Genomic DNA, 13,510 nt, shown 5'->3' with positions numbered 1-13,510 from the left:
TTTATCTAGACCAGGTCACACAAGGTATTCATTTTATAATCCTTTAAGTACTACTTTCATGTGTTAGGCATTTCATACGTTATTACTAGAGGCCAGGTGCACAAAATTCATGCATGGGGGTTAGGGGGTGTTGTCCCTCAGCCCAGCCTGCACCCTCCCAAATCTGGGACATCCCTCTCACAATCCAGGACTACTGGCTCCCAACCGTTTGCCTTGCCTGCCTGCCTGATTGCCCCTACCTGCTACCCTGCCAGCCTGATCGATGTCTAACTGCTCCTCTGCTGGCCCAATTGCCCCTAACTGACCTCCCCTGCAGGCCTTGTCACCCTAACTGTCCTCCCCTGCCAGCCTAGTCAACCTTAACTGTCCTCCCCTGTTGGCTGGGTTGCCCCCAACTGCCCTCCCCTGCAGACCTGTGTCCCCCCTAACTGTCCTCCCTGCAGACTTGGTCGCCCACAACTGCCCTCCCCTGCCAGCCATCTTCTGGCAGCCATCTTGTGTCCACATGGGGGCAGCCATCTTGTGTGTTGGATGGTCAATTTGCATATCACCTCTTTATAACATAGGAAAACAAACATTGAAGATTACTTGTTTGTTCCATACGTTCAAATTTTCCTGGATATTTTGCTTGCTTATATAAAAACCTGTAAAACAAATAAAATAAGCAAAGGGCAACTTAACTCTCCAACTTATGCTATTTTTTAATACCTCTCAAGTTTTCTATTTAATATCAAAACTCTTCTACTCCTTTTCTTTACAAACATCAGGAGATAAGTTCTCTCTAGCAGAAATTCACTAGAGCATTTCCTCAGAAAACTATTAGAGACAGATAAAAAACAACATCCTATATAATAAAAGGCTAATATGCAAATTGTCCCACAGCCCCTCCCCCCAGCCAGTTTTGCCACCGATCAGCCCCCAATACCCCGATTGGAGCAGGCCAGCCGGACCCCACCCATGCACGAACTTGTGCCCCGGGCCTCTAGTTATATAATAACCAAAGAGTCAATCCACCAATCTTAGATGTTCCAAACAACGAAGCTGAAAGATACATAAAGCTAAAATTATTATAACTGAAAAGTGAGAGACAAATCTACAATTATATTGTAATTGGAGACTTCAATATCCCTCTCTCACTAATCAATAGAAGAACTGAACCAGTGATTTTCAACTTTTTAAAATCATGGCACACATAAAAAAAATTACTAAAATTCTGCAGCACACCAAAAACTATTTTATGTTTTTTGCCAACCTAACAACAACAACAAAAAGGTATAATTTTGATTCATTCACACTGGATGGCTATTGTGTTGGCTGTTGTCATTTTTTATTAGACAATCTAAGGGATAAGAGGTCAGTGCCCCTGACTAAATAGTCAGATATTAGATGTTTTAAAAATTCTCACAGCACGCTAGTGTGCCTGATGTAGCACACCAGTTGAAAATCACTGAACTAGACAGAAAATCAGGAAGGGCAAAGAACTAAGCAATGTCATCAACAAAAGGACCTAACCATATTCATAAAGCAGGATACACATTCTTTCCAAGTGCCAATGGAATATATACCCAGATAAAACCATTATCTTGGGCCATTTAAAAAACAACAAAAAAACACCTCAACAAATCTAAAACAACTGAATTCATTCAGATCATCTTCTCTAATCATAATGGAATCAAACTGAAATCAGTAAGAAAAATACAGAAAAATATACCCACACTTGAAAACTAATCACACTTACAAATAATTCATGGTTCAAAGAGGAAATCCCAAAGGAAAGGAAAGAATCCACTGAAGTGAATGAAAATTAAAATATGACATATCAAAAACTGTGGACACAGCTAAAGCAGGGTTGAGAGAGAAATTTATTGCACTAAATTTGTACATTGGAAAAGGGAAAGTTTCCAATAATTTAAGCCTTACCTTAAGAACTTAGGAAAAAGCAATAAAACCTAAAACAAAACTAAACTTCAAAGTAAAAGAAATTATTATAATAAAAGAGCAGAAATAAATGTAATTGAAAAAAAATAGAGAAAAATCAAAGAAGCTAGCTTTTAAATATATTTTTTTCTTGATTTTTTACAGAGAGGAAGAGAGAGAGATAGAGTTAGAAACATCGATGAGAGAGAATCATCGATCAGCTGTCTCTTGCACACCCCACCACCAAGGTACATGCCCTTGACCGGAATCGAACCCGGGACCTTTCAGTCCACAGGCCGACGCTCTATCCACTGAGCCAAACCGGTTTCAGCAAAGAAGCTAGCTTTTAAATTTAACAAACTTCTAGCAACACTGGCAAAGAAAATAGGGAGAAAACACAAATCATCAATATTAAGAATGAAGCAGGGGCTATCACCCATATTAACAAGCTAAAGAAGAAAAATTACATGATTGAATCAACTGGTGCAGAAGAAGCATATGACAAAAAAAAATATTCAATCACAATTTTTATTTATTTATTTATTTTTAATATATTTTATTGATTTTTTACAGAGAGGAGGAAGAGAGATAGAGAGCTAGAAAACATCGATGAGAGAGAAACATTGACCAGCTGCCTCTTGCACACCCCCTACCGGGGAAGTGCCTGCAACCAATGTACATGCTCTTGACCAGAATTGAACCTGGGACCTTTCAGTCCGCAGACCGACGCTCTACCACTGGGCCAAACCAGTTTCAGCTCAATCACAATTTTTAAAAACCTCTTCAAAAACAGGGGTAGCCATAGCCTATTTGGTTCAGTGGATAGAGGGTTGGCCCTCAGACTGAAGGGTCTCAGGTTTGATTCTAGTCAAGGGCACATGCCTGGGTTGCAGGCTTGATGCCCGGCCCAAGTCCAGGCATATGTGGGAGGATCCTGGCCCAGGTCAGGGTGCATGCAGGAGGCAACTAATTGATGTGACTCTCTCACACGGATGTTTCTCTTTTTCTCTCCCCCTCCCTTCCACTCTCAATCAATGGAAAAAGATCGAGTAATGATTTTTAACAAAACAACAACAAACATGAGAATAGAAAACTTCCTTAACTTGATAACGGCATCTAAAAAATATATAGTTAACCTTATACTTAGTGGCAAAATACTGGACATTTTCCCTGTAAGATCCTTGAGGATCTTTTTCCAAATGGTACTAGAGAAGTCAGACATTTTTAGAAAAAAAAATGAACCTCGATTTAAGTTTTAAACCTCATATAAAAATTAACTTACAGGATGTAGGATGAGGCAAGTAGTTTTTAGACTTGATTCCAAAAGCACAAGCAAAAGACATTTCACTAGAGGCTATATTGATGGCAAATAAGCTCATCAAAAGATGTCCAACAGCCGAAACCAGTTTGGCTCAGTGCTAGAGCGTCGGTCTGTGGATTGAAAGGTCCCAGGTTCGATTCCAGTCAAGGGCATGTACATTGGTTGCGGGCACATCTCCGGTAGGGGGTGTGCAAGAGGCAGCTGGTTGATGTTTCTCTCTCATCAACGTTTCTAGCTCTATCGCTTTCCCTTCCTCTCTGTAAAAAAAAAAATCAATAAAATATATATATTTTTAAAAAGATGTTCAACATAATTAGCCATTAGGAATATGCAAATTAAGCTACAAGACAGTACCACACACCTATCAAAATGGCTAAAATTAAAATTAGTTACAGCACAGGAGCATTTTCTCCCTCTATTCAGAGTTTCCTTCCCAGCAGTTGTCAACAGTTTTGGCTCAAATAAACTCCTAAATTTCAAAAAATTAAAATATAACACTAAGTGTTGGCAAGCATGTAGAGAAATTGAGTCACTCATATATTGTTGCTGGAAATATAAAATAGTAAGGCCACACAGAAAAACAGCTTGTCAGTTTCCTAAGTATATAAACTATCAAACCACCCAGCAACTAGACTCCTGGACATTTATCCCAGAGAAAGAAGGACTTATGTCCACATAAAAACCTATAAGCAAAAAAATTTAACAGCATTATTAAGAATAGCCAAACAAACAAACAAAAACTGGAAACAATATAGATGTCCTTCAACAAGTGAATGATTTTTTTTTATATATATTTTATTGATTTTTCACAGAGAGGAAGAGAGAGGGATAGAGAATTAGAAACATCGATGAGAGAGAATCATCGATCAGCTGCCTCTTGCACACCCCCTACTGGGGATGTGCCCGCAACCAAGGTACATGCCCTTGCCCGGAATCGAACCAGGGACCTTTCAGTCCGCAGGCTGAAGCTCCATCCACTGAGCCAAACCGGTCCCGGCTGATTTTTTTTTTTTTAATTGTGTTGCTTTTATACAATGGAATGCTATTCAGCAATAAAAAGGAACAAACTTAGTTTAAAAAAAAAAACTTGGATAAATCTCCAGAGAATCATGCTGAGAAGAAGAAAAAAAAGTGAAACAAAAAGTTGCTTACTGTATGATTCTATTTAGAAAACAAACGACAAAATTATAGGAATGAAGAGCAGTTTCATGATTGTCAAAAGGTAAGAAATGGGTGGGAAAAGGAGGGAAGTGAGTGTGGCTATAAAAGGGAAAAATGAGGAATCCTTTTGGTGATGAAAATGTTAAATATCTTCACCGTTATCAATGTCAATATCCTGGTTATAATATTGTTACTATATTTTTTCCAGATGTTACCACTTGGGGAAATGGGATAAAGTGCAGACAGATCTCTCTGTATTATTTATGATAACTGCGTGACAATGTGCAATTATCTGAAAATAAAAAGTTTAGTTAAAAAAATAAAAAGATGGTGCATAGTTCCATTTAGAATAGCATTCTACAGCTTCCAATCAACAGCAGATCTGAACACAGACTATTAGGATCCTTGGCATTTGTCTTTAACAGATGAGCATCTTGTTTAGAGCAATTAATAATCATCACAAGGGAGCAAACTTTCACAGTCAATAGAGGCAAAGAGATAACAGGACAATATTCAATCTAAACTCATCATTAGTATAGTTGTCAGCCTTCCCCAAATCCACTTATCTATCAACAACTCTGGGTCCCAGACCCTACTGGTACATCCTTGTGGTACAAGAAATAACATTTGGTCTGTGTCCTGGTTCCTGGAACAAATCTCCTAAAATCCTTGGAAGTTTCAGAGTGATAGAATGTCTTTTAAAAGTTATTCATAAGGAACCCCTTTGAAGGTACTACAGTTTATGCTGATGAGGTGACTTAGCCTCAGAATGGAGCTTGGGGCTGGTTACCAAAAAACCCCCAAATGATTAGAAGGTTGGGGAGGCGGGGAGGGAGAATGATGAAGGTTGGGGAATGAGGAAGGTTGGAACTTTCAGGTCTAGGCAGGAATGGGAGTCGGGGCAGAGGAGGGTGTCAAACACAGAGATTAAGACCTATAAAAAATCCTGAACAAGGAGAGAATTTGTAGATTGGGGAGGGAATACAAGTTCTCAGAAGGAGGCAGACCCTACTTCAGGACCCTTCCAAACCTGGCCCTATAAAACTCTTCATCTGGCTGTTTATCAGTATCCCTTTTAATATCCTTTATAATAAACTGGCAAGTGTAAGTAAATGTCTCCCTGAGCTTTGTGAGTCATTCTAACAAATTATCAGACTCAAGGTGGGGATTGTGGAAACCCCCAATTTACAGCTGGTTGATCAGAAGTACAAGTGACAGAGATTTCCGATCAGGACTTATGATTGCCATCTGAAGTATGAGGCAGTCTTGTGGAACTGAATTCCTACCTTTTAGGATCTGATTCTTTTTTCTTCTTCTTCTTTTAAACATATTTTATTGATTTTTACAGAGAGGAAGGGAGAGGGACAGAGAGTTAGAAACATCAATGAGAGAAACATTGGTCAGCTGCCTCCTGCACACTCCCCCCCCCCCCCCCACTGGGGATGTGCCCGCAACCAAGGTACATGCCCCTGACCGGAATCGAACCCTGAACCCTTCAGTCCGCAGGCCAACGCTCTATCCACTGAGCCAAACCGATTTTGGCATGGGATCTGATTCTTTTCCCCGTAACAGATAGCTTAAGAGTTAAATTTGTGGGACACCCAGGTGGTGTCAGCTGAGAACTGGAGAATTGCTTGACGTGGGGGGGAAACCACTTATCTGGTGTCAAAAGCATTGAGAGTAGAGGAGAAAAACAGTTTTCCCTTACAATTCTCCTATTAGAAAATCATATTTACAAACAGCCGGATTGATCCTAAAACAATACATCAGTTTAATCAAAAGATGTTTATCTCTCAAAGAACCTCTATGTAGCAAGTTTAATCAGAATATTTTAAACGATTCTTTTGATTAAAACTCCATTTACCCCTCCTTTTCCAGAATCCATCAGGTTAAGCCAAGTGCAACGCTCCTCTGGACTCAAAACTCTCTAATTTCCCAGGGGAAGACAGTGACGCTTGGTCACATGACCTGCTCAAGAACTTGGGTGATAGCAGTTCTGTGCCCTAACTACTAAACCAGTGTGCTCTTGCCAAGTCCATAATTTCTATACTCCCACTTTAAACTATTGTTCTGGTGGATTTTTTTTTCCCCCATTTAAACCTTACCTTACCAAGAAAATGTTAACCGAACTGAACCTTGCAAGACAAAGCCCTTGAGAAATCCAGACAGAGGCATTTTATATATTTTATTATTATTATTATTATTATTATTGATTTTTCACAGAGAGGAAGGGAGAGGGACAGAGTGCTAGAAACATCGATAAGAGAGATACATTGACCAGCTGCCTCCTGCACACCCTGAACTGGGGATATGCCCGCAACCAATGTACATGCCCTTGACCAGAATCGAACCTGAGACCTTTCAGTCCCCAGACCGATGCTCTATCCACTGAGTCAAATCGGTTTGTCAAACACAGAGATTAAGACCTATGTTTGACATGGCTGTTCTTCATGTTGTAAAGCAGCTGTCCAAAATGCCTCTGTCTCATTTAGACAGAAAAGCCTTCAGACAGAAAAGAGAAAACAAAGAGAAGTCATAATTCTCTTTAAATATCTGAAAAGTTTTCATATAGATGGGGGAACAGATTTCAGATGTCAGAGAGCAGAAGGGAACAGGCCCTCCAGGCAGGAGGTGGATACACTCTCTTTCCTGGGGAGTCTGTCGCTCAGGGATGTTCAACCAGTTATCACACTCATCCATCTTGGCTTTTTCACTTTTAGTAAAAGAGCAATCAAAAAATATGTATTTCCTCCTCAATGATAGGAAGCGTCTCATGAGACAACACAATTGTTCATACTCCTCAAGAGTGAAGCAAAAATTACATGTGGCTATGTAATAAAAACCATTCCAAGATCATCTTTTCTGGGGGGTCAAATTCTTTGCATTATTTATAATCCCTCTGCTTGGAAGAAGGCAGTTTTATTTAAAAGATTGATTGATCTGTCAGAAGTCACAGAGTTTGAGCTGTTTCATCCCCTTCTGAATCCTTGTACAGTTTTCTTGGGACCACATACTGCTTTCCCAAACATTAGGGATTGGAGAAAAGAAAAGGCTTAATAATTAAGTCCAGAAGGTGGAGGTTTTTCAACATCAGCACTATTAATATTTTGGACAGAATAATTCTTTGGCCAAAACCGGTTTGGCTCAGTAGATAGTCGGTCGGTCTGTGGACTGAAAGGTCCCAGGTTTGATTCCGGTCAAGGGCATGTGGTCGAGGGCATGTACATTGGTTGCAGGCACATCCCCAGTAGGGGGTGTGCAGGAGGCAGCTGATGGATGTTTCTGTCTCATCAATGTTTCTAGCTCTCTATCCCTCTTCCTTCCTCTCTTTAAAAAAAATCAATAAAATATATTTTTAAAAATAATAATTATTTGTGTGGGGAGCTGTCTGATGCATTTCGGATGTTTAGCAGCATCCCTGGACTCTACCCACTACATGCCAGGAGCAGCCTCCCAGTTGTGACAATAAAAGCATGTCTCCAGCCCTAGCAGATTTGGTTCAGTGGATAGAGCATCGGCCTACGGAATGAAGGGTCCCAGGTTCAATTCCAGTCAAGGGCACATGCCTGGGTTGTGGGCTTGATCCCCAATAGGGATCAAGAGGTAGCCGCCAATCAATGATTCTCTCTCACCATAGATGCTTCTATCTCTCTCCCTCTCTCTATTTTTTTTTTAATTGTCCCCTGGGGAGCAAAACTGCCCCTGGTAAAGAACCATTACATCACACATAGCATAACACACAAATATCTGGAAGCCATTGCAAAAAAGAAAGCCTTTAGACAGAAAAGAGAAAACAAAGAGAAGTCATAATTCTCTTTAAATATCTGAAAAGTTTTCATATAGATGGGGGAACAGATTTCAGATGCCAGAAAGCAGTAGTATTCCCCGTGGGTAGTATGTATGATAAAACCAGCTAACACTTACTCTTCCTAAATGCCAGGCACTGTTCAGTGCACTTTGAGGTGATATTTCACTTACCCTTCACAATAACTCTATGAAGTTGGTAGAACCAGTCCCACTTTATAGATGAAAAAACAGAATCAGAGCCCAAACCGGTTTGGCTCAGTGGATAGAGTGTTGGACTGTGGGCTGAAAGGTCGGTCCCAGGTTCGATTCTGGTCAAGGACATGTACATTGGTTATGGGCACATCCCCAGTAGGGGGTGTGCAGGAGGCAGCTGGTCAATGTTTCTCTCTCATCGACGTTTCTGGCTCTCTATCCCTCTCCCTTCCTCTCTGTGGAAAATCAATAAAATATATATTTTTTTAAAAAGCCGAAACCAGTTTGGCTCAGTGAATAGAGCGTTGGTCTGCGGACTGAAAGGTCCCGGGTTCAATTCCGGTCAAGGGCATGTACGTTGGTTGCGGGCACATCCCCAGTAGGGGGTGTGCAAGAGGCAGCTGGTCGATGTTTCTCTCTCATCGACATTTCTAGCTCTCTATCTCTCTCCCTTCCTCTCTGTAAAAAAATCAATAAAAATATATTAAAAACAAAACAAACAAAAAAAAAAAAAACAGAATCAGAATTGTTAAAGAATACGTTCAAGGTCCAAGAGCTAATAGCAAAAGCAGAAACTGAATACATTTTTAAAAAAGAACTCTTTGACTTAAAAGCTGTTTCTTTCACCTACAATCATCTTCGTAGCCACCATCTCAATCCTACCTGCCCAGATCAGAAGCAGGTCCAGAAAGCCTTCCTTCATCATCTCCAGGGAAGTCTCGCTCTCACACCAATGAGCCCCTTTACAACCTTCAGCTCTTCCTACTTCAAGTTACTCAAGCTACTCTGTCAAGCTCTTCCTTAGAAAACTCCTGGAGGGTGGGGAAACCAGCTCCTCACATTTACACCCCCACAAAGCCTTGCACATACTGGGGCTCAATAAACCTTTTCTGAATGACTACACCATCCCCACCCTCCAAAGCCCACACCGGCAGGAATGTTGAAGCAAGAACTTTTGAGAGATGCAATCCTGCACATAAGCTATAAGCAGAAGATTTTATTGGGAATGTTCTGGGTTTTTTCCAACTCTCGGAATCTGAGTTCAGGAAAAGTCAGAAAGGGAAAGATGACTGGTAACACAGCCCATTGACTGCATCTCCAATTTAAGCTCACAGGGGCTTGCTTGACTATCACCAGATAACATGTGTCAGGGGCTATATGTATTAATGTATATGTGTGTATGCACATACACTTGCTTGAGTATATTACATATACACATATCCATGCATATCTATGAATGCATGTACAGTCATCCCTTGGCCACCATGGAGGATTGGTTCCAGGACCCTGCAGATATAAAATTCTGTAAATGCTCAAGTCCCTTATATAAAATGCTGCAGTACTGGCCCCACTTTATAGATGGAAAAAACATAATCAAGGCTACAGCAGGGTATGTCTACACATCATTTCCTTTGTGTGGATTCAGCAGACAGCTTGGAGAGTGGCAAATTCAAGTTTTGCTTTTTGAAACTTCCTGGGATTTTTTTTTTTCCTGAGTATTTTTGACCCACAATTGTTTGAATCTGCAAATGTGAAAACCATGGATACGAAAAGCCGACTGTACTAGTATATACCTATATCTCCATTACCTCTATAAGAAATTAAACAATGTCTGTACGATTTTTGAGACCTTGAAGCCAACACAAGGAGGTCTAAATTAGGGGCCTCTTTCTTCCCCTAGTATATTAATAAGGTTAGGCAAGTAATACTATGTACATAGCATTCCTCAAAAAATGCCAACACATTTGCTAACTAGTGCTACCTCTCCCAGGGACCAGACCTGGCATCCTCTCAGGAAAATGCCACGTGGCCAAGCCCTGTTCGTGTATGTGGCAGTGAGGAGATGCTCACAAACAGTGGAGAGGGAAGGCAGGAAAGCATCCATTGGAACATTAAAACATTAGTTTGAAAAAAAAAAAAATTAGTTTGGAGGCCACCTGTCAAGAGACAAATACCAGCCGTAGCCAGTTTGGCTCAGTGGATAGAGTGTCAGCCTGCTGACCGAAGGGGTCCCAGATTCGATTCCTGTGAAGGACATGTACTATGGTTGCAGGCTCCTCCTGGCCCAGGCCCTGGCTCGGGCATGTGCAGGAGACAACCAATCAATGCGTTTCTCTCACATCAGTATTTCTGTCTTTCACTCTCTTCCACGTTCTTTGAAAATCAATGGAAAAATATCCTCGGGAGCTACGGTGAGCGCGTGCACAGGAGGACCTGGGGATTCAATTCACTCACTACCCAGCAGGGGCTTAAAACCTTCGATGGTGGAGATGCTTCCACCGCCAGGCCTGAGGAGCTTGGGAGTCTGGTAGCTGCATAGTCTGGCCCTCCCAGCCCTGAGTCTGAACAGCCCCCAAAGGCTCCGGGGTTCCAACTTTAATATATTTCTAAAATAAAATTAGAAAAAAAAGAAAGAAAAATATCCTCGGGTGAGGATTTTAAGAGAGACAGAGAGACAAACACTAAAAATTTATCTTATGGGCACTAGATTTCCTTGAAAAATCCCAATCTCCAGGATAAAGTACTTCTACTATTCCTTTAAAAAAAAGAAAAAAAGAGAAAGAAAGCCCGGCCTGTGTGGCTCTGCAGTTGAGCATCAACCCAGGAACCAAGAGGTTGCCATGCCAGTTCCATTACCAGATAGAGTACATGCTGGGGTTTTGGCATCCATCAATGACTTCCTCTCCCATAGAAGGCAGCCATCAATGTTTCTATCGATGTTTCTATCCCTATCCCTTTCCCTTCCTCTCTCTAAAAAAAGAAAAAAAGCTATGTCCAGTATTCATAGATATAAAAGCCTGTCTTCTTTCCATAGCCAGCTAGTGGGATGAATTCTCCAGGCTAATTTGGGAGGCAAACAGCAGAGCTGCTGGGAACGCCACAGAGTAGAGCAATCAAGCAATTGCTTTGCCCAAGGGCCAGATTCAAAATAAGGGCAGAGATGTCGAGGGGAAGAGCATCTGGCATAAACCAGGCTAGCAGTCTCTCCTCAACTTCTTCAGTTACAGCAAGGGCAAGAATCCTGTACCCATCAATATAAGCCTTTCCTACTGTCACCAGGTGCCTCTCCATGGAATGGAGGTCTTCTGGTTCTTTCTATCCTAATCTTGCATCTCCATCAATGACATGGCATTTTCCCTGTAAAATGTGCAGCCAATCACCATTCAAGAGAGGCACCAATGTAACTGTCCAGATGATGAAACTGGCTGGCCACCTAAGTACAGAAGCCAGAGCAAAATGAAATACATCAACCCGACCCGGAAAGCTTCGAGAGCCAACCGCAAAACCGTCTCCTTCAATCTGCAGGCAGAGTTGGTTGTGTGTTTTGTTCTTTTTTCCCTTTCTTTCTTTAACCGGGTCTCCCCGTTTGGGATAAAGACACTGAAAGCTTTAAAAATGCACTTGTCTTACTCCAGGGGACCAGTTGCACATCGGAGCCATTTAATAAATGGGGCCTACTTTTAATCTTTTCTACTTTTGTAGGGAAATAAAACAAAAAGGAGCTTGAAAACGCCTGTAGTGTAGCGCTTGTCACCAACACTTGACTCAAGTCAAGGCAATGAGGCCCATGACTGTTAAAAATGCATCGCAAAGCTCCTGTCCTGTGCACATCAATCACAGTCACCGTTGAAAACAAACAGCCTTTTTAAAGATTCTTTGATCCACAGTCAAGGGAAGGTGTGAGGACAGGCGAGAAGTCATGGCGACAGGGACAGCCGCTGTCCAAAGAGGGTAAGGAGGGGGGCCGGTCAGCTGCATCTGAGACCTGTTCTGGGTACCCACCAGGGGTACCCCTTCTCTCCAAATCCCCCTCCATCTTTACACCTGCCCAGGCACCCCATTTCGGTCCAACAAACTGTTGTTGGTTTTTGTTGTTTTTTTTTTCTTCTTTGAGACGACGTTGAATGAGAGAGAGCCAGAGGGGCTGATGAAGACAAGCGAGGGAGCGAACCTCGGGATTTGCTGGAAAACGTGTACCTGTTTACTCCCAGCGCCCGGGAGACGCGGAGCGGCGCGGCGCACAGCCGAGCTCACCCCTCAGCGCTCACCCCTCGGGGCCGACCCCGCCTCCCCACCGCCCCGGGTGCGTCCCTGATTTAGGGGCGACCCGCCACCACCCGCTCCCCTCAAAGCGCCCGCGGGACCCTGAGGCTCCCCGCGCGCCGGCCGGCCCGCCCCCCAGGACATCAGCGCGGTCTCCCCGGCCCTCCCCCCCCGCCCTCACTCACCCTCCGCGCTGCTAGTCCCCCCATTACCTCGGAGGCCCGGGTTGTCGTCTCTGGCCCGGATCTTTCGGATTTTGACCGGGCGCCCGCTCAGAGTCGACAGGACCAGACGCTGGCGCAAGAAGTTGCAGCCCGCGTAGCTGAGCGAGTGCGCTGGAGTCGCCATGTGCGCGCCCCGCGCCAAGGCGTGGGCGCCCGGGGCGCGGCCACTTCAGACAGACCGGAGCGGGGTCGCGGGGTCGCGGCGGGGGCGGACGACGGCGGCGGCGGCGGCAACCGGGGTTCCCTCCGGCGCGGACCCGCAGCCCCCGACGTGTCCACGTGGTTTGGAACAGGAAGACGGAGAAACTAGACACCGGGTCAGAGGGGAGCTGGGAGGAGCCGGCGACCGCCTCCCTCCCCCGCCTCCCAGCCGGACTGAGGACGGCCCCGAGCCGGGCGCCGCGCCGCTATTGGCCCGCGCGCGGTCGGGGCGGTGCTCGCGAAGTGTCGCCATTGGCCCGCTCTGGAGCTGGGCGGAGCCCCGCCGCATCGCCATTGGCCCACGCTAGAGGTGGGCGGTGCCCGAGCCCCGGCAACAGAGCGGAGAGGAGAGCGGGGTGGGGGGCTGCCTGGTCGCTCCGACAGGGGAGCTCGTCCGTCCGCCCCCACAGCCTGCGCGTGGTCTCCCCGAGAGTAGGAGCAAGGAGAGGGGACGGCTGGAGTTCCGGGCCTTCTACATGCCGGTACTTAGCCTTCCTGCTTACAGGCAACCACCGGGATGCGGACGGCATGATCTAGCCCGCCTTTTTCCTAATAGAGGAGAAAACAAGATTGGCGCGCTCACTCTGCTGCAACACTGTCCTGAGCGCGCTGCTGGCATGTCCCCTCGCTCCTCTCTGAAACC

At 44.1% G+C, this 13,510-nt stretch overlaps 1 protein-coding gene across 5 annotated transcripts in view; it reads right to left on the bottom strand.

Annotated features, from left to right (window-relative positions):
• RCL1 (RNA terminal phosphate cyclase like 1) overlaps positions 1 to 12,994 on the bottom strand; it is a 57,288-nt gene extending 44,294 nt beyond the window's left edge. For 3 of the 5 annotated variants that reach the window (XM_036433962.2, XM_036433964.2, XM_045580174.1), the window contains exon 1: positions 12,655 to 12,994. In XM_036433962.2, coding sequence (XP_036289855.1) covers positions 12,655 to 12,790 — 136 coding nt within the window. In that variant the 5' untranslated portion in view covers positions 12,791 to 12,994. The remainder of the gene's footprint in view (positions 1 to 12,654) is intronic. The other 2 variants (XM_045580175.1, XM_036433961.2) reach the window with 2 other exon arrangements.
• Positions 12,995 to 13,510: the final 516 nt, after the last annotated feature.

Source organism: Pipistrellus kuhlii, unplaced genomic scaffold (assembly GCF_014108245.1).
Source record: "Pipistrellus kuhlii isolate mPipKuh1 unplaced genomic scaffold, mPipKuh1.p scaffold_m20_p_12, whole genome shotgun sequence".
Lineage (NCBI taxonomy): Eukaryota > Metazoa > Chordata > Mammalia > Chiroptera > Vespertilionidae > Pipistrellus > Pipistrellus kuhlii.
This window is presented reverse-complemented; position numbering and strand designations above follow the sequence as displayed.